This window comes from Trichosurus vulpecula, chromosome 5, assembly GCF_011100635.1.
Source record: "Trichosurus vulpecula isolate mTriVul1 chromosome 5, mTriVul1.pri, whole genome shotgun sequence".
Classification (NCBI taxonomy): domain Eukaryota; kingdom Metazoa; phylum Chordata; class Mammalia; order Diprotodontia; family Phalangeridae; genus Trichosurus; species Trichosurus vulpecula.
Genome location: NC_050577.1, coordinates 197,638,695 through 197,665,834, shown reverse-complemented (window position 1 = coordinate 197,665,834; position 27,140 = coordinate 197,638,695). Strand labels below are relative to the sequence as shown.

The 27,140-nt window shown below is 37.4% G+C and overlaps 1 protein-coding gene across 1 annotated transcript; it reads right to left on the bottom strand.

The window, feature by feature from the left end:
- Positions 1–519: 519 nt before the first annotated feature.
- Positions 520–23,697, bottom strand: MANSC1 (MANSC domain containing 1). Its single transcript, XM_036761545.1, has 4 exons — positions 23,502–23,697; positions 16,033–16,369; positions 9,522–9,662; positions 520–3,506 (listed from the first exon to the last, which is right to left on the bottom strand). Exons 2-4 carry the CDS (start codon positions 16,253–16,255, stop codon positions 2,548–2,550), a joined length of 1,323 nt encoding a protein of 440 aa, XP_036617440.1. The 5' UTR covers positions 16,256–16,369; positions 23,502–23,697; the 3' UTR covers positions 520–2,547.
- Between the last annotated feature and the right edge of the window lie 3,443 nt (positions 23,698–27,140).

Below are 27,140 nucleotides of genomic sequence, written 5' to 3'. Positions count from 1 at the left end.
TGTGTGTGTGTGTGTGCGTGCGTGTGCATGTGTGCGTTACAACCTATTAGTATCTTCATTTTACAGTTGAGGAAACTGAGGAAAATAGAGGCTAAGTGACTTACCCAAGGACACATAGCTAATAAATGTTTGAGGCAGGATTTGAACTCATCTTCCCAATTCCAGACCCAGCACTTTAACCATATAGAATTACAAAGAAAAACAGTCATATTGAATAAAGAAATATTTTCCCCCTATCCAGTTCACAAATCCTCTGGAATATATTCACAGAACTCCTGCCCTAAGGAGTAACAAGGACTGTTACCTCAGCCTCTGCGGTGGTGATATGAAGCAGGGAAAAATCATGAGAGATGTGGGCTTGCCCCTTCTTTCAATGGCACAGAACTGATCAGGCTGGCCAGGATATTGCAAGAAAGAGTAAAGAAATTTTTCACTCATGTCAACAACAGGACTTATTTACACTTATTACACTCTTCAAATCCACAAACAAATCACAGAAGAGACTAAGATTCAATGATATTTTGGTTCTTATTAAACTTTTTATTTCATGAAATTGCTTTAAATTTACAAAAAGCCAGTGAATATCTATATCAAGCCATTCAGATGAAAAATAGTTCGAAAGTTTTGTTTGGAATACAGCATGACTGCAAATAATGTGACCACTTCATGGGATTCATTATTCACACTAATTGGGTCTTAGCTGTAAACAAGTTTTCCTTCCTCTGTGAGCTCCATATAGAGAAGAAAAGGAATAGGTTTCATTTGAGTGGTTTCCTCCTTGTGCTCTTAACTGTACTTATTATACTACTGTCCTCTAGTGTTCATATTTGAAAGTTTGAATATGTATTTACAGATTTTGAAAAATAGGGAAGACAATTAACTAAAATACATGGCAAAATTTTTTTTGATAAAGCATGTTATATAAACAGCAGTATACACTGTTGTATTCATAAGAATCAAAGCATGCCAACAAATTAAGAATCAGGGTCTTTTTTTAAAGCCCTGAACATTATTTCTAATGTAGAAGAGCTAGAAAGGAATTTGGAAGTTATCTAGTCTGGCAGTCTCAAATTCAAATTACATATTTGCTTCAAGTATATTTCACTACGATATTTTAACTCTTTCTAAATCTTTGTTTTTCTAAAAAAAAATTTGTTGATCAAATTTCCTCTGAATAAAGAGCTGTATGAGATAAATTTAGGGTCACCATCTTGGATTTGAAATCCCTAGTATAGTCCAACTGTCTCATCCTACAAATGAGAACCAGAGAAATGAAGCCACAATTTTAAGATCATGCAATTAACTGTTGACACATAGTTCTCCAAATGTTTAAATTGAGAAGCAGCATGGTATGGTTGAAGGAGAAATGGATTTGGAGTTGGATCTCTGTTTTAATTCCAGCTCTGCCACTTACTGGCTATATTACTTTGGACAATTCAATTCATTTCTCTAAGCCTACTTTTTTCTCACCTATAAATTTAGGGGTTGGGACCAGATTTATTTTTTTAATGAATTTCTCTATGATTTATTATCAGGAAATGTTTGGTTTCTTCACATATTTTTTTTGAGGGGGGAAGGCAGGGCAATTGGGGTTAAGTGACTTGCCCAAGGTCACACAGCTAGTAAGTATATCAAATGTTTGAGGCCGGATTTGAACTTAGATCCTCCTGACTCCAGGACCAGTGCTCTACTCACTGCACCACCTAGCTGCCCCTTGAACCAGATTTATAAAATCACTTCCAGATTTAAGTCTACCATTTTACGACAACTGGTGAAGTTTACATTAAAAAATTCATAAACATCAAAGTGAATGATGTTAGACCATATAAAAAGTTGGAAAACTTTTAATTTTCCCAATGAAATGATACACTCAAATAAGATAGAAGTAATTTATGTAGCCCATTGACTACCATACATTAAAATGGCCCCAAAAGCTCTTTTGGCACGTAATGAAGCTGAGTTAGCCTACAAATTGACCTCTTAAGAATATACCACAGTGTATAATTAGGTATATTTGTCATTAAAACATGATACAACTTTTAATCAATTAATAACTTGACTGATAGGGATAATTTTAAAATATATAGAATTGGACATGATGATATAGTTCTTGGGGTCAACAAATTTATTTAATTCCTGATTAGAAACAAGTCTAAGTGGTATAATGTTCAAAATTTTTATACAGTGTCTAAAAGCTAATACAAAAAAATGTCATTATATTCAAAGAATTTTCATGACAAAGTTGATCATACCTGGAATCAGAAATATCATTTCATTAGGATTCCAAAGTCACAGTATTTTTCCTTCTATAACCTAGTTGTTGTTTCTTTAATGTACTAATTGTTTCGTGATATTTTAGTAGCACTTTAATATACTCAATATTTTAATCAAATTTCTGGAGTTGATGGTTTCAGTTTCTGTTCTTTTTTTTTAATGGCACTAGTGAGGGCTAGTCTCTAAAATGTAATCTTCTGGAAGCTAACAGATAAGGAATAATTTGGGTTTTCTAGATCCTTAGCTAAGAATCAAAGGTACTTTTCTTTCTCTTTAAATATCAACATAGATTCCATTGATCAAATAATCTAGTCTGGAATACTTTTTTCTCTGAAGGGATTCTGACAGCTTTCTCCCCAATAGTATGAGACCTATTACCAAAAACAACAGTCCACAGAACAATGTGCCTATGAGTGTCCACTTTTCAAACTGAAGATGGAATCTATTTCTTGGAACATTATTGGGTGGGGGTTTGCCTAAACCAAGCCTACCATTTTCATGGGAAGCAATTTTATTTACAGCAAAGGAATCGACACTTGATGGAAATGTAGAAGAGTACTTAAAATCACCATTGTTAGAAATTGGGTAATTGGTGGTTTCTTTAAACTGCACTGTTTCTAAGGTGACTTTCATGCTTGTAGCTTCACTGGGCATTGTAGTTGAAGCTGTTTTTGTTGTTATGGTAGGCTGGCTTGTAGTGGTTGTAAAAGCTGTAGAAATTGTGGGAGTGGGGGACTGTGGGGTAGAAGCAGTAGTAGTAGAAGAAACAGGTTGAGGCTCAGTGGTAACTTTTAAAGGAACAAATAATCTCTGGGAAATTGTAGAAGGCATCAGAGGAGGGATAGTAGATTGCAAAGTGGCAGGTACTGGAGTAGTAGGGACAATGGATTGAGAGGTAGTACCTGCCTTAGATGGAAATACAATTACATTTTCAGACAATACATTAGCTACGTTTTGTTTCAAGGAAAGCTCTGAGCTCTGAGGATGGCCTTTACTTTTGTATACAGGAAGATGTGAACTTAGTTCATCACTCTTATTTACTGTTTTCTCCAAGTTATCCTGTAATTCAAGCTTCTGAGAAACTGTAGCTTTTGGCAAAATATTAGTATGGTTTAGTTGAGTTGTCAGCTGTGCAGGGTCCATGACTCCTTGTGAAGATTTTCCAGTCAAGTAATAACTTTTGGGGGTTGCATCTGGATGTGGTAAATCACTTTTGTGCAAAGGAGAAAAATCTGAAAGTATACAGAAAATAAAAGTATTTAAGAATTTCCTTGCTAAAAAGGCTTAACAAGTTAACCATTTATCAATCTATGAAATAGAGACATTCACAGATAGTAAATGAAAATGAAATTTCATGGGAATGAGGAATAGTGTGGCCATGCCTTCCAGTGCCATAGAGCTAACCTGAGTTGGCAATGTACTAGAAGGAAGAGCAGGGAAATCTTTCATTAACGTCAGCAGGAGGAAGTATTGACACAATACATAATTAAAAGCCACTGATAAATGACTAGAGAGTCTTTAAAATTTGATGGCACTTTAGTTCTGACTCAAGTTTTTTACTTTACATAATTTAATCTGTGAATTCATATTTTAAAGGAGTACAAAAAGAGTAACCTGAGAAAAAAATCCGGCAAAACAGGTGAATAGTAAGAAGATACGGGAACCAGGTATGCCAAAATCCTATAAATGGAAGAGAAGCAACAACTAACTACATCCCCATCCTACACTGGGGAGAAGTTTACAAAAAGCCATTGAATATTTGTATGGCAGATATGGATGGATTATGAAGGGAAGAGTAATCAATCCTAAATAAGGTATGAATAGCGATGTTCCATGTTTCCCTTTCCTCAAATCAGGGATGCAATTTCCCAATATTCTTTTTACAGCTGACTTGCAAATAGCCTACACATACAATACATACAAATAGCCTATACATACATACATACATGCATGTTGCCTTCACCAAGTGAGTCAGTCAATCGACAAACATTTGTTAAGTGCTTAATATGTGCCAGGCACTATGCTAAGTGATAGAAATGTAAAGAGAAAGCAAAAACAGTCCCCACTAAATCACAAAGTTAGAAAGGACCTCAAAGGCCATCTAGTACACCCCTAACTTCACTTATTCTGACTTTACTGACTTTCAGTGTAAAAAACAAATAAAATAAAAGCAACCAAACCAGTTTTTGGCTGGGGGGGAAAGGTGGAAAGAGGTAGGAACTAGGTTGGAGATGATAAACTTGAGGGATATAAAAATGTCCTATTTAAAAAATTATCCAGTAAATATTCACTATAAGTAAAAGCTTCTGGGTTTTGTTTTGTTAATTTGATGTCAGACAAAGTATGACTATGTGGTACTATGATTGATTTTTTTAAAAATCAAACATATCAAATGTGTATGGAGGCTATGAAATAATTCTAATTGTTCTCTTATTGTCCAAAAATGTTTTCATTAAAGAATTTCTGATCAAGGAATAGACATATATGTGTATATATACTCTTGGAAAGTGAAAATGAAATATCATTCAAAAACCTTATGTGAGAAAATTTTCTTCTATGGTTTCCTAATTCACTTGATTTCAACTAACAGGATTTTCCTGTTCTCTACTTTTCCAGATTTTGTGGAAATCTTTACATAATTTAATCCCCTGGATACCTATTTTAAAGGAATACAAAAAGAGTAACCTGAGAAAACATTGCTGTAAGATGGTTGAATAGTAAGAAGATAAGGGAACCAGCTATGCCAAAATCCTATAAAAGGAATAGAAGCAACAACTAACTACATCCTCATCCTAAAGTGGAGAGAAGAAAGAGGGAAGGAGAGAAGGGAAGGATGAATAGAGGCAAAAACAGAAAAGGAAAGAGAGAGGAAAATGGGGGGGAATGTAAAAATTACCCAGAGAAGGAAAAATATTATAATTATAATAATAACTGGCATTCATATAATGCTTTTAAGGTTTATAAAATGCTTTAAAATATTATCTAACTTTGTAGTCAAAACAATTCTGAGAGGGAGATGCTATTTTTATACCCATTTTATAGTTGGGGAAACTGAGGAAGAGGGCTTAAATGACTTGCCCAGGCTCCTACAGCTATTAAGTATCCGAGTTTGGATTTGAACTCAGGTCTTTCCTGACCCCAAGTCCCACACTAGACACTGTGCCACTTAGCTTCCTGATAATAGTTTCTTCTTTTGGATCTATACTATACTGCTGCACAGTTCAGGTATGTTACCACTCTTTATGCAGAATGATTCATTATCTTCCATCTCTCCACCCATTTTGGGGAAAGTGCCATGAGATAGGAAGGTCATTTTCTCTTTCTCTTTTTTTTTTCATAGAAAGCAGAATTTATTTATTTAGTTTTCAACATTCACTCTTATAAGATTTTGAATTCCAAATTTTTTTCTCCCTCCCTCTCCTCCTCCTTGTGTTGTTAATGAAAATGGGAAGATCTTTCCCATCCATTAATAGGCCCATGTGACCTGCCTGAGTCACATGAGTCTGAATCATATGGAGCCTGTGGTGGAAGGAGCTTGCCAAATGGGTGGAGCAGGAAGTTGGAATGAATCAGAACTGGGAAAGAGGTGGAGGGAGTTGGAGCTTGGAGAGAGAGGAGGCAGGCAGAGAGAGCAGCAGCTAGCCTGAGTGAGAGAGGGAGTGATTTTGCTTAAGGGAGTTCATTTGTGGGGAGGCCTGACAAAGGGAGGGCTTGGAGATGGCAGTGCCCCCTGCATTGATAATGTGTATAGATTTCTTTGTTGCTGTGATAAATTTGGCTTTCTAGTGTTGGAATAAATGTTTTGGCTTCATCTTCAATGGAGAGAGTCTTGCGATTCAAACCTGGGAATTAATTCACTGGCATATTCATAGCAGCCACTGTGGGTATTGCGTTGGCGATATACCCCTTCCCCAAAACAGCATGCGATCTGATATAGGCTATACATGTACAATCATATTAATATATTTCCACATTAGAAACGTTGTGAAAGAAGAATCAGAATGAAAGGGAAAAACCACAAGAAATAAAAAACGAAAAGAGAAAATGGTATGTTTCATTCTGCATTCAGACTCCATAGTTCTTTCTCTGGATGTGGATAGCATTTTCCATTATGGGTCATTTGGAACTGTCTTAGATCATTGCATTGCTGAGAAGAGCTAAGTCTATCAAAGTTGGTCATTGCGCAATGTTGCTGTTGCTGTGTACAATGTTTTCCTGGTTCTGCTCACTTCACTCAGTATCAGAGTTCATGTAAATCTTTCTAGGTTTTTCTGAAATCCACCTGCTCATCATTTCTTATAGAATAATAGTATTAGGAAGATCATTCTCACACTATACATAACACTAGGTCAACAAATACAGAGCCAGGATAAAAGGAGTTGCATTGTAAATGTTGTCCACAGATCCTGATCAGGGAATTAGCCCTCTTAATCTTCAATTCCATTATCACCTTTCCCTATGTCTCCCAATAAATCTAATTCTAGCCTAGCTCTAATTCCCCAAAGAATAAAGCTAACTCTAACACTATCCCGAATTCCTATCCCTAATCTTAACCTAAATGCCTCTTTAAAAAATGTCCCTAATCCTAATCCTAAATTTACTGACCCTAGGTCCTCCTAAATTTAACCCTAAATCCTTAACACTGAGATTCCCATCTTCACTCTCCTCTGCTACTTCCTCACTTCTGCTTCAGCTTGAGAAATTCCTACTGCTACCATTTTGATACTCTATAAAGTGAAAAGAACTCCTTTCCCCTTCTAATACTGAAAGGATTCCCTATCCAGCTGAAAAAAAGGGAGGAAGATAGATTTCGTGCTCTGATTTTCCATCTTACTGTAAAGAATAATTTCTTTCTCTCTCTCTCTCTCTCTCTCTCTCTCTCTCTCTCTCTCTCTCTCTCTCTCTCTCCCCCTTTAATAATTAGAGGATTCCCTGGTCCCTACCCCAAGGCAGAGTGCCCTTTAATACCATATTTAACATACTTAAGTAATGGGTTTTACCCTTCTTCTACCCCTTCTACCACTCTCATCTCTGAACATAAGTATTAAATAATAATAAATTTTAAAACTGTTACACAACAAATAAATTCCATAAAATAAGAGATCCTAGAGAGAAAATTTCTTCAGAAATGCATATTGAACCTTCAGCAGAGGGATGGAAGAAATACAAAATGATTCAGTAAACTGGATCATAAATGTATAGAATAAATAAAAAGAAGTATCTAATTCAATAAAAGAAACATAATAAGGGTGGGTGGGAAGGGAAGATGGGAGAGAATTTGGAACTCAAAGTTTTAAAAACAGATGTTCAAAAACAAAAAAAAAAGTTTTTGCATGCAACTAGAAAATAAGATACACAGGCAATGGGGCATAGAAATTTATCTCGCTCTACAAGAAAGGAAGGGAAAAGGGGATGGGAGGGGAGTGGGGTGACAGAAGGGAAGGCTGAGTGGGGAACAGGGCAACCAGAATATATACCATCTTGGAGTGGGGGGAGGGTAGAAATGGGGAGAAAATTTGTAATTCAAAATCTTGTGAAAATCAATGCTGAAAACTAAATATGTTAAATAAATAAATTTAATTTAAAAAAAAAACATAGTACAAGAGATGAAGGAACAATAAAGGAAACTGTAAAGTGATGTCTAAGAACTAAAAAACATCCGTGTAAGTGAAAAGTAACAGAATAGAGAAAGTCAAGCAAAGAGTAATAGATATCAAAAATTAAACTCAAGAACAAGCTTAGATGAAATAATACTGAAAAAAAATCAACTATGGGTATGGAGGATAAAGTAATACATTTGGAAATAAAGAAAAAGCAAATATCAGATTAGTTGGACTACCAAATTATAATGCAAAGAAAACTAGACATTCTATTAATTAACTAATGGGTAGCTAGGTAGCACAAATAGATAGCATGGTGGGCCAAGAGTCAAGAAGACCTGAGTTCAAATGTAGTCTCAGATATTTGCTATGCTACAATACATGCCACTACACTGACGTGGCACACTAGCCATGTGACCACGGGCAAGTCACTTAACCTGCTTCTTCATCTGTAAAATAGGGCCAATAATAGCACCTACCTCTCAGGGTTGCTATGAGGATCAAATAAGATAATGTACGTAAAATGCTTTGCAAACTTTAAAGAGCTATAGATTCCCCAATTGGCAATTGGTCAAGGGAAATGAAAAAACAGTTTTCAGAGGAAGAAATCAAAGGTATAAATAATCATATGAAAAATGTAAATATATCTTAGTATACTTTATAATTTATGTCAATCATAATACTTAATTTGAATCCAAACTCAAATTTGATTATTTCTATTACAATTAGAAAAATGTTATTTCCCTTATTATATATAATATATGATGTACACATATAAAATATTAATTATATGTAAAAAAATCTCAGAGTATTTTATTATTTTGTTAGGAATTGATTTGGAGCTCTTCATTTAAAGCTTTCGAAGATTTCTTTAAGTTGTAGATTTTTATTGGTAAATTCTTCTGAGTCTTGTTTTTCTACGAAATATATTCTTTTATTTTCAAACATGATACTTGTAGGCTATGTGTTTTAATTCCTAACTCTGAGATTAAAAAGCATTTAACACAAATGAGAAAAAAACAGTAATAAAAAAGAAGTGGCAGAAGAGAAAGCTGAAAATCCCAAAGTTAAAGCTTCTATGTATAATAAAAAAGGGTTAAATTTCATGGAATTATGATAATAATCTAAAAAACCAAATAAATATAATGGATTTTGTTAACTAGTTATAATATTTGAAACAGACATAGATTTCAGTGTATCCAGAAAACATCAAGAACAACAGGGTAATGTCAGAAGACAAATGAGAATTATTGTTTATAAATGTGAATGTTCTGAGCTATCCCATTAAAAGAAAAAATTATAGGAAGGACATAACTAGATTGAAATTTAAAAGTTTGATCTAAAATAAAATATACAAATAAAAGTTTATAAATAATACAAGTGGTACTAATGGTATCTTATAAAGTGGAATTCAAACTAGAAAACACTGAAAGAGACGGAAAAGGATATTACCTACCGATGAATAGAAAAATGAACAATAAATATATACCACTTCTCAATTTATAAGAATCAAACAATATGACAGTTAAATTCATATAGCTGGGGATTTAAATACTACATTATTCAATATATTGAAATCAAATAAAAAGATAAATAGTAAATAACAGACATGAATGATTTATTTAATTTTTTAAAAAGTTACTTTACCTTTCAGTATCCTGTAGGTCATGACCCCCTTTGCTGGTTTCAATGGACAAGCTTCTTCACTGGGGCAATAAAACAAGTAGCAATTTGGTTGTTTAGTTGCCTTTCGGGCATCGAAGATGATCAAATTGCACTCTTTGTTCCCTACAATGAAATACTTCAAATTAAATATTTTACATAAGTCAGTAAACATATGCAATTTCTTATGTGTTACTATGGCAAACTGAGCAGGAAGAAGCACGTATATTTTATATTCTTACATAATCATCTTTGCTCACAACCAAGATAGCTAAATCATTTTCTTTCTTTTTATAAAAGTAAAGTGAATTTTGTTGTTTATTTTTATCATAGATTATTATAAATTTAGGACTACATATCAGAAAAACTAAATAAACTTGCATAAACTTAGATTTGAGTGATTAATTTCAACTCATAAAATATCCATAATAGTGTCAAGTAACTTCCTCTAAGTCTCCATCAGCTCTGTTTATCCATTTAACTCTCAATCATTTAGTTCTTTTGTATGGCTGTAATTTGTGTGTACTCTATTCCCATGGTATATTTTTCCTTTGTCCTAATTCTTAATGGTCTTTCTAAATTTGTTTATATTTCTCATACTCTATCTTAATTGATTTATGATATACTAGTATGCTAATATACTTTATTTACTTGTGGTAGCAAAAAACTGGAAACAAAGTGAGTACTCATCCAGTGACATGTGACTGAACAAACGATGGTCCTGTATATGGTAGTAACATGGGAAGATTTGCAAGAACTGATACAAACTGAAATATGTAGAACCAAAAAAAGAATATACACAATAACTACAATAATGTAAATGAACTTATCTATAAATGGAAACCAGACTGAGTGATTGAAAAGCCAACCAGTGATGGTCCTGAAGAATAGGCAATAAAACAAGTCTTGTTCCTCATGGTAGGAATCTGGGACCTCATGGATATCAGCATTCCCTGAAGTTTGCATTGCATTTAAACCTTCTCATCCTGTTCATGGCATCCCATAAATGCTCTACAGAAGGTCCACACAATGTATGAGAAATCTTCTTTTAGTTCCTTCAGTGTTCAGCAGGTGCCAGTATAACCCTTGTGCTGTGTATCTGATAGCTCCCACTCTCACTAAATGACTAGCCAATCTCTTTTTCCAATCATATATGTCTTGGATGGGATTATATCATTTCTACTACTTCTTGCTTGCAAGATATAAGTGGCAATACTCTGGAGCATTCTTAAGACCCACCATATGTCCTTCCTTTTTTCTATACATCTCAGAGTTATGATGTCCTATGATTTGCAACCATATAGCATCACCAGAACGCTGAAGTTAGATAGATATGCTTTTGTTTCAGGGAGCAACTTTGGTGTATTCTACAATTATTTCTCTACATCTATGTCCTTTGCAACAACTTTTGGGGGATATACAGCAATTATCTCCATGATAATATTTTTATTTATGCTTATCACGACAACTGCAAAGCAAAATGACAAAGTGTCTCATGGAATGATGCTTCTTGTTGCCTTTGAGTGATTGATGAATGAATGAAAAAAAGCATTTCTTAGGCATTTACCATGTGCTAAGCACTATATTTAGTGCTGGGGAATAAAAACAAAACAAAACAGTCCTCATTCTTAAGGAATTCACATTATTAATTGGGGGAGACAACACATATTGGAGGGTTCAAAAGTGGAACAAATTGCAAGACCTAGGGATCTTTAGAGTTTATGGCATGTCAGATGGCAATACTTGGGGATCTGGGGTGAGTCAGCAAAAGGGCAGATGTCAATGACTGGGGATCCAGAGGATGTACTAACAGGACTGTTGTAAGACAGAGTTAGCTAGGCGGCTACCTATGGAGCCTGGAAAACCTCAGTTCAAATGCAGCTTCAGACAATTTGCTAGCTATGTGACCCTGGACAAATTATTTAACCTCTGATTGTTTCAGCTTCCTAAACTATAAAATGGGGATCATAACAGTACCTATCTCACCACGGAGAAATAATATTTGTAAGGTGCTTAGTTCAGTATCTGGCACATAGTAGGCATTTAATAAAAGCACACTTTATTTTACAAATGAGGAAATTGAGATGTTGGACAAGTAACTTGTCCAAGGTCACATTAGTAAATTTTAGACAGAATTTGAACTGAGGTCTTCTGACTCCCAATCCATTACTCTTTTCATGATATCTCATTGCCTCTTTCTGCACAGAATTATAAAATTTCAGAGTTGGGAGAGACTTCAGGGAACTTGTCGTACAAGCTATAGCTGAAATATAATTCTCATTACAATATCCCCTATAAGTGATTATCTAGTCTTGGCTTGAAGAGCTCCATTGGAGGAGAACCCACTACTTCCTGAGGCAGTCCCTTATACTTTCCCATAGCTCCAATTGTTAGGGAGCTTTTCCTTATATGAAGCCCAAATCTACCTCTTTGCAACTTCCCGATTGTTTGCTCTCCCCTTTTAGAAAAATTAAATTTGCTAATAGCTTGTCAGTTTTACTGGTATTCTTTTAAAAAGCTGATTTTATTTCTCATTATAATTATTCTTTCATTTCTTATTTTATTCACTTTTGGTTTTAACTTTATTCTCTCTATTTTTAACTCTCCTGTAGAATATTGCTTTGTTCCTTTTCTAGGTACAGGCTTAATCAATTTCCTTTCCTTTTCTCTTATTAATATAGGCACTCAAGGATAAAACTTTGCTTCAAAGAACTGTTTTTGCCAGTATTCCATAGATTTTGACATGTGAAGCTACTGAAGACAGTGTCTTTTAAATGCTCAATCATTTTTATTTTCTTCTTTAACATAATCATTGTTTTTTAATTTTTTTAGTTTCCATGTAGTTGTATGCAGTGTACTCACTATTATTTATTTCTAATTTTATTGCTCTGTACTCTGGAAATACAGCATGCATAATTTCTGATCTTTTCAATTTGAAAAGGTTTAAATTTGATCAGGTTTGTGAAGATTCTATGTGTGCTTGAATAGGATGTGTTCTTTTCTCCCATTTAATTCTCTCTCTCTACATGTCATTTAGAGTTTTAAAAGTAAGCAATTTAGATACGTAATTTCTTTGTTACTTTTTTAAACATTAAATTATCCCATTAATACTATATGTGTATTCATTTCTCATATTACTAACAATCTTTTATATAATTTAACTGTTGAATTAAAGCACTTAATTATTTAATCAAATTATTAAATATTTATTATAATTGTTAAATATTTGTTAATTACTATTACTTTCACTTTTATGTAATACTCTTGTCTGCTTCTTTCAGTGTTTTCTGTTTTAGACATCCACTAAATATAGATTTCTCCCGAAGGCTTTGTCCAGGGTCCTCCTCTCTCTCTAAGTTGTCTCATTAGCTCCCATTGGCTTCACTATTATTTATATGCAAATTATTCCCAATTTTTTATCTTTCCCCAATCTATCTCCTGAATTCCAGTCTTGTGTCACCTATTGCCTGCTGGACATCTCCACCTGTTTGTCCCATCAGCCTCTTGACCTCAACATGTCAAAAATGGAACTTATTATCTACCATCCCTCCTCTAAATCTTCCTATTTCTTTTTTTAAATTTTTTTAATTTTTAGTTTACAACACTCAGTTCCACAAGTTTTTGAGTTCCAAATTTTCTCCCCCTCCCCGCCAAGATGGCATGTAATCTGATATAGGTTCTACAGATCCCATCACATTAAACTTATTTACACAACAGTCAAGTTGTAAAGAATGAACCATGAGAAAGAAGAAACAAAACCAAAAAAGAAGTAAAAAACAAACAAAAAAAGAGAGATCGAGTAGTTTGCTTCAATTTGCATTCAGATTCTGTAATTCTTTCTCTGGATGTAGATAGCTTTTTCCATCATGAGTCTTCTGGAGCTGTCTTAGAACCTTGTATTGCTGAGAAGAGGCAAGTCTATCAAAGTTAGTCATCACAGATACTGTGTGTCTGTAATTGTGTATAATGTTCTCCTGGTTCTGCTCCCCTCACTCAGCATCAGATCACCTAAGTCTTTCCACGTTATTATGAAGTCTGTCTGTTCCTCATTTCTTATAGCACAGTAGTATTCCATTATATTCATACACCACAACTTGTTTAGCCATTCCCCAACTGATGAGCATCCCCTTGATTTCCAATTCTTTGCTACCACAAAAAGAGCAGCTATAAATATTTGTGTACATATGGGTCCCTTTCCCACTTGTGTGATCTCTTTGGCATACAGCCCTAGAAATGTAAACCTTCCTATTTCTGCTGAAAATATCCCATCCTTCTAGTTACCCTATATTTTGGCCCAGCCCTAGCTCAGTCTAGTCCAGGGATCCAGGCTCAGGATTAGGATGAGGCACTTGTGAATAATAAAATGTAATACAAAAACTTTAAAATGTGATAAGATTTTAAAAGGGATGTGATTCCTTATTAAATTTAAATAAAACACTACTCTCCTTCACCTCCATGCTCATCTTCTTTTCCCCTTAAGGACAAACCCATTTGGCTGAAATAAAAGCAGTGTTGCTCCTACTCCACTCAAGCTTGTAACTGAATCATTCTCCACTCCTTTCTCTTCTTCACTTCCCATATTCAATAAGGGGCCAAGTTCTGGCTGGGGATTTAACTACAATACCACTAACTCTGCCTCCATCCACAAAGTTTGGAGGAGGGAGCAGGTGGGGTCAACTAAAGCCCTGGCCATTGGCCATCTTCTGATTGTGGAACCAGGCTGTAATATCTCCCAACCTCCCAACTCAGCCTGGAGGAACAGGTGGAGAGACCAAGACTTTGTCCAGCTGCTCTTATCCTGACCATGTCATTTCTCTACCAAAATGGCTCCCTATTGCCACTATGATAAAATACAAACTCTTCTGCCCGGGCCTCTATAATTTAACTTTCCAACTATATACTATTCTCCTTCTTGCATCCTACACTACAGCCAAAATGATCTACCAGCTTACACCAAACTCAATATTCCACCTCCATTCTCCATGCCTTTCTATAAGGAGTCAACTATGTCTTTAATGCCCTCCCACCTCACCTGTATCATTTATAATCCCAAGATTCCTTCAAGGTTCAGTTCAGATGCTACCTCCTCTGTGCAAAGCCTTCTTTTATATTACTGTAATACTATCATATGGACGGACTCTTTGTGCCTGACCTGTGGTAGAGCCACATGTTGGTCTGATCAGCCAGTCAGATACACCATACCTGGACTCCAACATAGTGATATCATTTTGGTCCTCTTTGAGAATGAAGGACAACAACCAACTATGATACTAATGTGGGTTTACCTCTCTTCTCAAATTAACTTGTATGTATTTGTAAAGGAGTTGTATTCTCCCCAGTAAAATGTAAACTCCATGAGAGTGGGGATTGTTGCATTTCTGACTTTTTACCTAACGTAATATCTTATATACAGTAGACATTTAATAAATGTATATTAAATTGTACAAATGTTTACAGAAAGAACATTTGGGGGGTGGTTCTATAGGCAGTCAGGTTTCCACTTATCGGTCTGTGCTTATTGCTCAATCCACCCTCTTAGTCACTCAACAAACAAAAATTAAATATATTTAACACCTGCCCATGAGGTTTACCATCTCACCTCACATCATCACATGATTCTACTTCTCTTTCCTCAGCCAAGATAATATTTTAGTTTCTTCCTTCTCAACAGATTGAAAGTGTTTCAAATCTGTTCTGTCTTTGGTAATTAAATAACTTGGGACTTCTTTAGATCCTAAAAGTGTTAGGATCACTAGTCTACATCGTACACATTGTACGGTTTGGGAGAGAAGAATATTTTTTTCATTATTTTTTTCTTTTATCTCCTTCCAGGTCTCTCTGAAGTTTCATAACCTTTGGCTTCATAATTTTTAATATAGCTGTAGTAAAAGTGTTACTGATTTTGCTTTGCACTTCAAGAAATACCTTCTTAAGACACAATGTCTATTCTTTTTGATTTAAGGCTCAAAGATATTTTTTTCTAGTTCAGGACACTGATGACAATTTTGTTTGCTGTATCACCAGGTTTTTTTCTTTATGACAAAATGGGATATTCTAAAAACTGACTATTGAAAATTAATTGTCTAAATTAGTAGAGAATTTAGTTTTCAACCTTTTTGTTGTTGAGTCGTTTTTTCAGTTGTGTCCAACTCTTTGTGATCCCATTTGGGGGTTTTCCTGGCAAAGACACTGGAATGATTTTCCATTTCCTTCTCCAGCTCATTTCATAGATGAGGAACTGAGGCAAACAGGGTTAAGTGACTTGCCCAGGGTCACACAGCTTTGTAGGTGTCTAAGGCTGGATTTGAAGTCAGGAAGATGAGTCTTCCTGACTCTAGGCCCAGCTCTCTATCCACTATGCCACCTAGCTGCCTAACTTTTTAGGTACCACCTGTTACTTGGTAAAATCCCAAATATTCACTTATATCAAACAATATATACGGTGGAAACAAAACCAAAGGAAAAAAGAAACAAAAACAAAGAAAAACTTTTTTACCTGTTATGTTTTTTGTCAAACAGCCAAAATTAATGCAATCTTCTTGAGTTTCTGTATGTATGGGCTCAATGCCTCTGATTCCATTAGCAAGAGATGACTGGATGTCAATCATGACATCTGCTAGGCTCTTGGTTCGGCAACTCAGACTGATTGATTGTGTTGGCATCAGAGCACAAATCATTACAAAAGCACAAGTAAGGCCCAACTTTACTCTGAAGGACATTTATGATTTTAACTAAGGCTCAGCTTTCAAAATTCAAAGATGATGAGGTCTCTGGTTTTCTTATTGCTTCAGAAGCAATGCTCAGATGATGGAATTATCTGGAACTCTGCAGCTCTGGAACAAACATCAAAAACAATGAATCAGAAAGGGGTTCCTTTAGCAAATATAGCTAAGGAAAATTCCATTTAATTCAGAATTGAGAAAATAATTTATTGGTGGTCATGACAGAAAGTTGTAAGTTCATCTATTTTGATTATTAGATGGTGAGGAATGTGTTTAAAACAAATTAGTCATAAAAACCTAGCAGATGTTTAGCACCAATACATGATTTTATGTTTGGTTTGGGTCTATGATTTCATTGTTGTATTGCAGAGAGGTCAAACTATTGGCTTAGGGTGGAGGTGTCTATAAAACTCCCAAGTACTTCCCTAATTGGAAAATGTTTAACAGAATAAATTTTAAAATACAATACAATAAAGATAATGTTAATTTGTGGTTTTCCAAGTCAATATACAGCCAAAAGTGATCCATTTCTGTTTGAGTTGGGCACCATTGATGTAGAAAACCCCTCCCCTTCTGGCTTCATGTGTATTTGGAACAGGTAGTACAAATGCATAATTGGGTCCAAAATAAGAAGAGGCCAAACTGCCTTCAGGAAAATGGAAATTGAATGACACTAAGATTCTCCTAGAAACTAAGGCCCATATCAACATTCTACCAGTGTTTCTACATGGCTATGAAACATTGAACGCAATACTCTCATAAGCATTGATAACTAATATCATGTAGAAGGCAATGGAAAGGCTCGTGGGTATGAGCAGGCTGCAACATGTAACCATTGAGAGAATTTCTGGTAATGATGTGAAGGATCATAGAGGAGCCCAGCTCTCCCACATGCACTCCAACAAAAAGGCACCAAAAATAGCAATGATCAAGAAAGCTAAAGAGAAATAGAAGCTTCTCTATTCAGTCCAGGACCTCATAATAAGATGACCAGGGGTTGGACAGGAGAGGCAGAAGACAGTTCTGGTAAATGGCATGTAAGCTGCAAGCTCTCTGAGTGAGAACCTTCCAGAGGGCCTAAAAGGTGCCAATACTGGAGCTACTCCAAAAGAGAAGGAAGTCAGCGTGAGTTCCAGTGTTTGGGGCCTCAAACCAAAGGGATCTCAGCCCTAGAAAGCTGAAGATGCAGGGTGAGGCCAAGCCAACCTCTGCAGGACACTGCCCAGGGAATCAGGGTGGGGCCCTTAAGCAGAAGTATATTAAGAAGAAAATTCCAGCTCAATTACTGGGCATACTGTCCAGGACTTTATAGAAGACCTGAGATCAACAGCCAAGTAGGAACATAAGGGCCTAAAAGGAGATGAAAACAACTTCCAGTTGGAAATTATTCAAGTAGAGGAATATAGAAGAAGGCTTAGGCCAAATATCTTCATTGAGCTGACAGGAAAGAAGGCAAAAGACAGTGGCTGCAAGAGAGGGCCAGACCTAGTCCCAGTCACCCCATCCAGAACGTTGGTCGGATATCCAACAATGACAGCCAGACTATAGACGGGACAGGACCAGACAGGGCCTGCTCACACTATGCAGGAGTGCAGAGTGAGGGAGGGAAGACTCACAGGAAAACAAACTTTAACTTCAAAGGGAGGATTAAAATGAGAAAAGGTATAAGAACCAATCATAATAGTGTTGACTAGGGGAAGAAAGGAGGGTCAGAGGGGTAGAAGCACAGCACCTCAATTATGGATTTCTAGTGTTGCTCATATTCCTTTTTTTGCCACCTTCTTTGTAAAGAATGGAATGGGAGACAAAAAGAGGATAAAGTAAAAGAGAATATTATGGCAGGAAATATATAATTAACAGTCATAACTGTGAACTTGAATAGGATGAATATATCCATAGAACTGAGAGAAACAGAAAGGATTAGAAAACAGACTCCACCAAGATGTTGTTAGTAAGGCATACACTTGACACATAAAGATTCACCCACAGTTAAAATGAGGAGCTGAGACAGAATTTATTATGCCTTAGGCAAATTTTAAAAAGCAGACATAACAATCACGATCTCAGACAAAGGAGCAGTAAAAACTGCCATGGTTTTAAAAAAAGATAAGCAGGAAAACAACATCATTCATAAAGACATCATAGATTATGAAATAATATAAATACTTTATATATACATATGCATATATATATACATATACACATAGACATAGCATCTAAGCACTTAAAGGAAAAAGTTAATCAGATGATAGGGACAAACCAAGAGCAAAACTAAAATAGGTGAGGATCTCAATATGCCTCCTTTAGATCTAGATAAATCTAACAAAAAGATAAATATGAAAGAAATTAAGGATCTGAAGAGGATTTCAAAAAGTTAGATTTGATAAATAGATCTCTGGTGATTGCTGAATGGGAAACAAAAAAATATGTGTCCATGTATGTATGTGTATATATGTGTGTGCGTTTACATATGTATGACATCAGTTCTATATATCACATTTTAAAAAAATTGCTCAGGTACAAAAAACCTCATAAACATAAGCAGAAAAACAAAAATGCTGACTATATCATTTACTGACCAAAACACAATAAAAAATTTTAATGAATAAAGGGCAGTTGAAGAAAAGATTCAAACTTATATGGTAGGTCAAAGAATAAATTCACCAAAGAAAATATCAACATACAAAAACTTTTGAGATGCAGCCAAAGCAGTCCTTATGGAGAAAATTATATCTCATCAATGAATTGGGTATATAACTTTAAAAACTAGAAAAGCAACAAATGAAGTTCAATTAAATACAAAACTATAAATTGTGGAAATCCAAGAAGAAATAAAATTCAGAAAATAAAAATGCTGAATTGATAAGCAAAACTAGAAGCTGATTCTTTGAAGAAACTAGACTTATAAACTGTGAACTAATTTGTAAAAGAAAACCAAGTTACCATGCTCAAAAATGAAAAAAATCACAATAGATGAAAAGAAAACAAAGGAAGTTATTAGAAACTATTTTGAAAGCATATGCTAATAAAACTAATAACACGAAAAGGAATATTTACAAAAAATATAAAATACCAAAATTGACAGGACAAGAGAAAATTTAAATAACCTAATCTTAAAAAAATCAAACAAACCATAATGAAATTCCCAAAGAGGGGAAAGGATTAGATGTATTTAGAAGATACTTTTATCAAACAGTCAAGAAACAATTAATTCCAATATTACATAAATTATTTACAAAAATAAGGAACGGAAATAGGTGGGCATGAATGAGTTTCAATTTATGTCACTGGAAGAAAAAATCCAATAATTGAGATCACAGATCCAATTGAGTATTTTAATATTTCAGTTCAGTGGGGACAACTTCCTTCACCCTTATAGACTGGCAATTTGTCCATGATTTCTATATTGGAGTTGCCCTAGGGCACTGAGAGGTAAGTATCTTGTTTTGTTTGGGCAGCATGAACCCACATCTTCTTAACTGCCAGCATTGGCCTTCTATTCATTCTACTATAGTGCCTTTTATAATATATACTGTTGCAACTTGTTAATGCTTAAAGGAAAGAAAGATATTGCAGAAAGGCACTGGAAAAGATACTTATTTACTTTGACTATTGGAAACTTTTCTTTCTGGTTTCTCCTTCCACTTAGCTAGAAGAAAGAGAAGAAGAATTGAATATTTGTCTTCATTCAAAAACTTAGCACAGTGCCTAGCATATAGTAAGTGCTAGATAAAAGATGATGATGATGATGGCATTCTTGAGGTGAGGAGGCGAAGTTTTAATTTTGGCAATTTTTTTCTCAGTGCCATCCTAATATCACTTTTGAGATGCAGCCAAACCCACCTCTTTCTAATAGGGGTCTGAACCTTTTATTTTGTCTCTTTTGCTTCTCTTCGCCAGTGATACTACTTGGTTATTTATTATCTTGTTAAGAGGCAAACATTAGTGAACCAAGTATGAGGCAGAAACTGACCTGAGCAAAGCTTTGGAGTAGGGGGGAAAAATCTGGTTTTGGTGCCTCAATCTCTGATTTCTATGACACCCCCTCACCCCCAGATCATAGCATTTCCATCTGGAAGGGACCTTACACATCCATTTTCCATCTCAGGAAACTGAAACTCAGAGATGTTAGGTAACTAGCCCAAGGTCACATAAATGTTAGACAACAGAATGATGGTTCAAATCCAGATTGATCCTCTGATTACCACGGTGTCTTCCTCAAAGTCCTTCCTCTTTGTTATCATCTCTATTAGAACTGAACTCAGAAAAGATTTAAGGATCCTTATTTATGCCTTAGAATGAATTAATTTTAAGTGTTCCCTCTGCTAGTTTTTTACTAGCAGATTAAAACTCAAGCCAAAAGGAAGGTTTTAGAAGTCATAGATATTTGTGCATATTTTCTCTTTCCCATTAGATTGTAAACAGGGCCTTATACAGAACCTGCTTAATAAATGTTTGGAGAACTGAATTACTGCAATGCACTGTACACCACAACATAACAGGGTATGAGATGTATGACTGGACCCACAATATAAGAACTCATGGTATATAAAAATGTTTTTAATAAGCATTTTATAGACAATAACTTAGTTATTAGCTTCTGTATGGATGGGGTAGGCTAAAAGCTAGATAAGGAAAAAAACATGCTTATTAAAATTTTCCTGTTAACCTCAGACCCTCATTTAGTTTTTTTTCTTTGATGACAATGCACTAAGAGGAGCCGGAAAGTCTCTTTACATATCTCCTTATAAAGCTTATTGGGAAAAAGGCACACACTAATGCAACATTGTGAGGTTTAAGAGAAATTCCGGAAGAAAGTTGAAGGTAAACTAGAATGGATTTAACAGAACTGGATTTAAATTCTGGCTAGGTGTCATCCTGAACTCCTTCTTCTCTCTCACATTCTTAACCCACCCCCACCCCCAACATCCAGTCTTTGGCCAAATCTGGTTGAATTTATTTTCATAACATCTACTGTGAATGTAACCTCTGTCTCAAGACCCATTGGTGTGGGACTCATCCTTATTGGTAGGGATGAATGGCCTGCCCAGTGGGAGGGATGGTGTTGAGTTGGTGAGAAGCAAAGAGCTCCAGCATTTACCATTCCCTTGTGAGGACTCTTCAGGCAATCCCCTTTGGGACTGGTCAAGCTTCAAGTCTTTTTTGGGGGGGGGGGTTGAGTCACTATAGGTACTCCTGGCTTCTAGATTTAAGAGAGAAGATGGAAGACGCCAATCTCATCTCAGGTTGCTGAAGGAAAAGACTCTGGGAAGACTTAAAAGGAGCTAGTAGTCTCTATCATGCCCCTATTCCCAGATTGCTACCCTAGGGGTTTCACTGAACTTCCCCCTTGAGTGAGATCCAGGATTCTTTCTCTTGGCTGATCTGAGTTATCTCAATCCCAATGGGAGGACGCCTTCATTTTCTATTGTCTGGTATATATTTTCCTATATATACCTTCTCTGGTTTCTGTTTTGCTACAATTTGGAAAAATGGGGTTCTTTGCTATATGTGTTCATTATGGAAATGGTATTAGGTAGAAAAGGGATCAAACTTTGGATATAGTGCTTAGGGTCCCCCTTCCCTCACAATGATGAAGTGATCAGAAGTTAGATGGAACCTGAACATATCCTGTGGATGAACAATATTTAAGGGGGCAAATAGATATAATACTAGTCTAGTACCTCCCTCTTTCTGAAGACAGCAGAGCAGCCTTTGGCCCCAACCTCCTACTTACCCTCCTGGCAAGAATTAGTCTTCCATGGAGAAAGGTGGTAGGAGAAGAGTCTAGAGATGTCTATTTTGCCTCTCTTCTAGTCACACTATGGGCCTTACTCTTGTTACAAGTGGAGTCCATTTTTTGCTTTACATACATTCCCCCTTCTGTCCTCTGACACAGCCATTAGTCTGGGTCAGCCCTCATTATCTCACACCTGGACTACTACAACAGACTGCTGGTTGGTCTCCCTGCCCCAAGTCTCTCACTATTCTATTCCTTTCTCTGCTCAACTGTCAGACTAATCTTCCTAAAACATACGTCTGACCATGTCACCCTTCACCCATTCAATAAATTCCAGTGGTTGCCTATCATCTCTAGGATCAAACAGAAAACTGGCATTTGAAGCCCTTTACAAACCTGGCCCTTTATATCTTACATTACTCTGTACTGCCCCCACCCCCACATACATACTCTTCAATCCAGTGACACTGACCTCATTGCTGCCCCTCAAACATAATTCCCCATCTCCAGACTTCATCTAATGCTCACCGGCTGTCCCCTTGACCTGGAATTCTCTCCCTCTTCCTCTTCATCTTCTCATTTCCTTGAAGTCCCACCTAAAATTTCACCTTCTACAAGAAGCCCAATCCCCCTTCATTCTCATGTCTTCCTTCTGTAGATCACCTCTCACTTATCTTGTATATATCTTATTTGGATATAGTTATTTGCATGTTGCTTCCTCCATTAGACTGTGAGCTCCTTGAAAGCAGGCACTGTCTTTTACTTTTCTTTGTAACCCCAATGCTTAGCACAGAGCCTGGCACATAGTAGGTGCTTAATAAATGCCTACTGACAGGCTGCCTACCTGTATGATCTTAAGAAGGTCACAACCATCCTAGGCCTCATTTCCTTATCTGGCCATTGTTTTAGAGGTCTCTTCCAGATCATAATCTTTGATCCTCTGATCCCTAGACTCCCTTGTGGTTCTTGCTATTGCTTGCTGGAGTAGTTTGCAGAATTCCAGCATCTAGTTGGAACAGACCTCTGAGACTTTCTAGTACAAATCACATTAGAACAGGAATCTTCCCTATGACATCCCCAATAAGTGATCATCCAAATTCTGCTGGCAGACTTCCAGTGATGGGAACTCACTGTCTTCCAGGCCTCTTTTGGACAAATTTTTAGAAAAGTTTTTCCATATATGGAGCAGAAATCAACCTTTTAACAGCTTCCACCCCTAGTTCTTAGTTCTGCGCTCTAAGGGCAAACAAAACAAATCTTCACCCCACCCCACCCACTCCCCACCTCCACACGCATACCCCTCCTCGCCCCACATGAAAACTCTTAAGAATATAAATAATTAATGGAGTGTGGTGGTAGCTCCCCTGGAAATGACAGGTGCCTGATCTGGGAAAGAGTGCAAGGGAAGGGGGGCGCGGTGCTTCCTTCTCAGATCCCACTGGGTGTCATTAGGGATGGGAGGGGGGCGCGGTTTTATAAAGCCAGGAATAGAGACGCAGTTACCTTTGCCCAAGGATTCCAGGGAAAGCCTGATGCTGCCCGCAGCCTGGGGCACGAAGAACTTAGTTACAGGAATACCCACGGTCACTGAGAAGGGTGGCAAAGTCCCCAAAACAGTTCCCTGCGGAAGATTGCCTGCAAAGTCGGAGGGGGAGAGGGGGTGGGGGGGTTGTATCCTACGCAATTGCTTCCTGCTTCCGTCACAACAGCCCAAAGTTTGCAGGGGGGAAGGGCTAAAGCTGAAAGATTAGCCCTGCAACCCGGAGCTGCTTGGCTGCAAAATCTAGCCCTTTCCTATCCGCGCCAAAGCTGAGTCTGGGGCTTGGTATTGCAGCCCGAACCCAGCTCTTGGAGCCCTTTTGCGACAAAGGCCACTTGCCTCAGATATGTCCCAGGGAAAGCCTGGGAGAGATGCTGGGCGAAGGCCAGGCCTGAGGCTTAGGCGCCCCACTGGAGGCTGCGGGCCGCTAATTACCGCCCGCAGATCCTGGAGAGAAAGGTGGTATTCAGAGAGTGGGCGGGATGCCGGATTTCCCTTTTGTTCTGCCTCGGGCTTCCGCGACTGCAAGTGTAATTCCCCTCCTGTCCCTTCCACCTCACAGCTCCTGCTGTGGGTGTGAGTTTCAGTGATTTCCAGCCAATTTAGAATCAATGAAAAACGACTTTTAAAAATTTTTTATTGTGATTCAGTAATTAGACCCTCTGTTCCCCTCTCCCAATCATGGAATCATAGGATTTAGAGATGGGAGAGATTTTAGAAATCTAATCCAATCACTTCATTTTTAAAATGTTAATGCTATTGATTTGTTTTTACATCATCCTCATTTCTGAATCTCTCTCTCCCTCCCTCTCTCTCCCTCCCCTCGGCCAATCTATCCTTTGTAACAAAGAATAAAAGACGGAGGGAAAAGCAGTTTAGCAAACTTACCAACACATCAAACCACTCTGACATGTATATAGTGTTTCATACCCATATGCCCCGGCAGAACCAGCATTTTCTCATCTCTTCTTCAGACTTCTTTCAGAGAAAAGTGATGGCACCGGAACTAAAATAAAAATTCTGAATAGTAGAAGCCACTAGAAAGTAAATTCCAGGCCTGTGAAAATGCAGAGACGGAAGCTAGAATGCTGAGTTAGAGGAGAGGCTAGTTTGCCTGGAATGTTGTTAGTAGAGCTACTTGCCCAAAGGCTCAGGAAAGACCTGCTAATCGTGATTCTGAGTGACATAAATAAATATTAAATTGGTCAGACATGAACATGTTGGGGGCAGTGGGAAGGCCTGGAGAAATGACCTCATGAAGGCAATGACAGGACTTCTCTGAAAACCCTACTGTTTTCCTCTCTTGAAAGGGATATTCTCCAACCCAGCTTACCATGCTGCTTACTGTTACAATATACTCCTTTTTCATCTCTTGAGATCCTTAAGCCTTATTATTAATCTGCCACTTAATTCTGTGCCTTATAGCTAACAATCTCCCACCATTTGTTTCTTTTCCAACCCTGTATTATTCAGTCACTGGACACATAAGAGCAAACTACCCTCAATCCCCAACTCCTGTTCTCTCCTCACTCCTCTGCCTCCCATCAACCCTTCTGCAAATATATCTCATTCCAACCCACTCCTTCCAACATGGACTGGGGAAATACTGTTCCATATAGTAAACAAAATCCCAGACCTCTTGTTCTAAGACTCCTTCATCTACTAGCCTTCAATAAGACTGTCTCCCACCTGACGTCACTGTATCTCTAGGCACCCTCATCAACACTCACACACCCCTGATACATACTTGTTACTTCCCACTGTCATCTCCAGACTTTCCTTTTACCACAATTGCTTAGCAAGCTCTCCTACTTTAAAGTTTACTTAATTAAAAATTTCTACCCAATCAAGTCCAAACCCTCTCCTTTTCTCAACTTTAGTATTACTGTTGCGGGTACCACTATCCTCCCAGTTACCCAGGCTGGCAATCTCAGTGTCCTTTTCTTTTTGGGATCTTTTTCAGGAGGCGATCGTTGGATTTTTTCCATTTCTATTTTACCCTCTGGCTCTAGAGTATCGGGACAGTTCTCCTTGATAATTTCTTGAAAGATGATATCTAGGCTCTTTTTTTGATCACAGCTTTTGGGTAGTCCAATAATTTTTAAATTATCTCTCCTGGATCTATTTTCCAGGTCAGTGGTTTTTCCAATGAGATATTTCACAATGTCTTCAATTTTTTCATTCCTTTGGTTCTGTTTTATAATATCTTGATTTCTCATAAAGTCACTAGCTTCCACTGGCTCCAGTCTAATTTTTGAGGTAGTATTTTCTTCAGTGGTCTTTTGGACCTCCTTTTCCATTTGGGTAATTCTGCCTTTCAAGACATTCTTCTCCTCATTGGCTTTTTGGAGTTCTTTTGCCATCTGAGTTAGTCTATTTTTTAAGGTGATGTTTTCTTCAGTATTTTTTTGAGTGTCCTTTAGCAAGCTGTTGACTCGTTTTTCATGGTTTTCTCACATCACTCTCATTTCTCTTCCCAATTTTTCCTCTACTTCTCTAACTTGCTTTTCCAAATCCTTTTTGAGCTCTTCCGTGGCCTGAGACCAGTTCATGTTTTTCTTGGAGGCTTTTGATGTAGGCTCTTTGACTTTGTTGACTTCTTCTGACTGTATGTTTTGCTCTTCTTTGTCACCAAAGAAAGATTCCAAAGTCTGAGACTGAATCTGAGAGCATTTTCACTGCCTGGCCATGTTCCCAGTCAACTACTTGACCCTTGAGTTTTTTGTGGGGGTATGACTGCTTGTAGAATAGAGAGTACTTTGTCCCAAGCTTGAGGGGTTGTGCTGTTGTTTTCAGAGCTATTTCTACACAGCTATTTCTGCCACACCAGGGCTCCTCCTCCCCCAAGAACTCTCAACCCGGACTGGACTCAGATCTTCAGCAGGCTCTGCACTCCTGCTCTGATCTGCCACTTAATTCCTCACACCAGGTGGGCCTGGGGCTGGAAGCAACTGCAGCTGTAGTTCTGTAGCTGCACCTCCTCCACTGCACCTAGGGCAGTGGCCAAACCAAGAACTCCTTTCACTCTGTCCCCCGCAGCTTTTCCCACTAACCTTCTCTGTTGCCTTTGGTGTTTGTGGGTTGAGAAGCCTGGTAACTGGCACAGCTCACCGATTCAGGGCACTAGGGCCTGTTCCGCCCAGCTCCGGGTCTGGTTGGTCTGGGCACAGCCCATGCTGGGCTCTGCTCCATTCCACTCCCAGTTCTGTGGGATAGACCTCACCCAGTGACCATCCAGGCTGTCCTGGGCTGGAGCCCTGCTTCTCTCTGCTGTTCTGTGGGTTCTGCAGCTCTAGAATTTGTTCAGAGCCATTTTTATAGGTTTTTAGAGGGAACTGGGGAGGAGCTCACTCAAGTGCCTGCTTTCCAGCCGCCATCTTGGCTCCTCCCTCCTCAGTGTCCTCTTTACCTCTTCCCTTTCAGTCACTGTGCATATCCAACCATTTCCCAATTCTTCTCTAGTGTACCTTTAAATCTCCCATATCCATTCCCTTCTCTCCTTTCTCTGTGGTTCAGATCCTCATAACCTCATGACAGCACTATTGCGAAACCTGTCTGGTTGTTTTTCCCATCTCAAGTCTCTTATCTACCCCATTCCATCT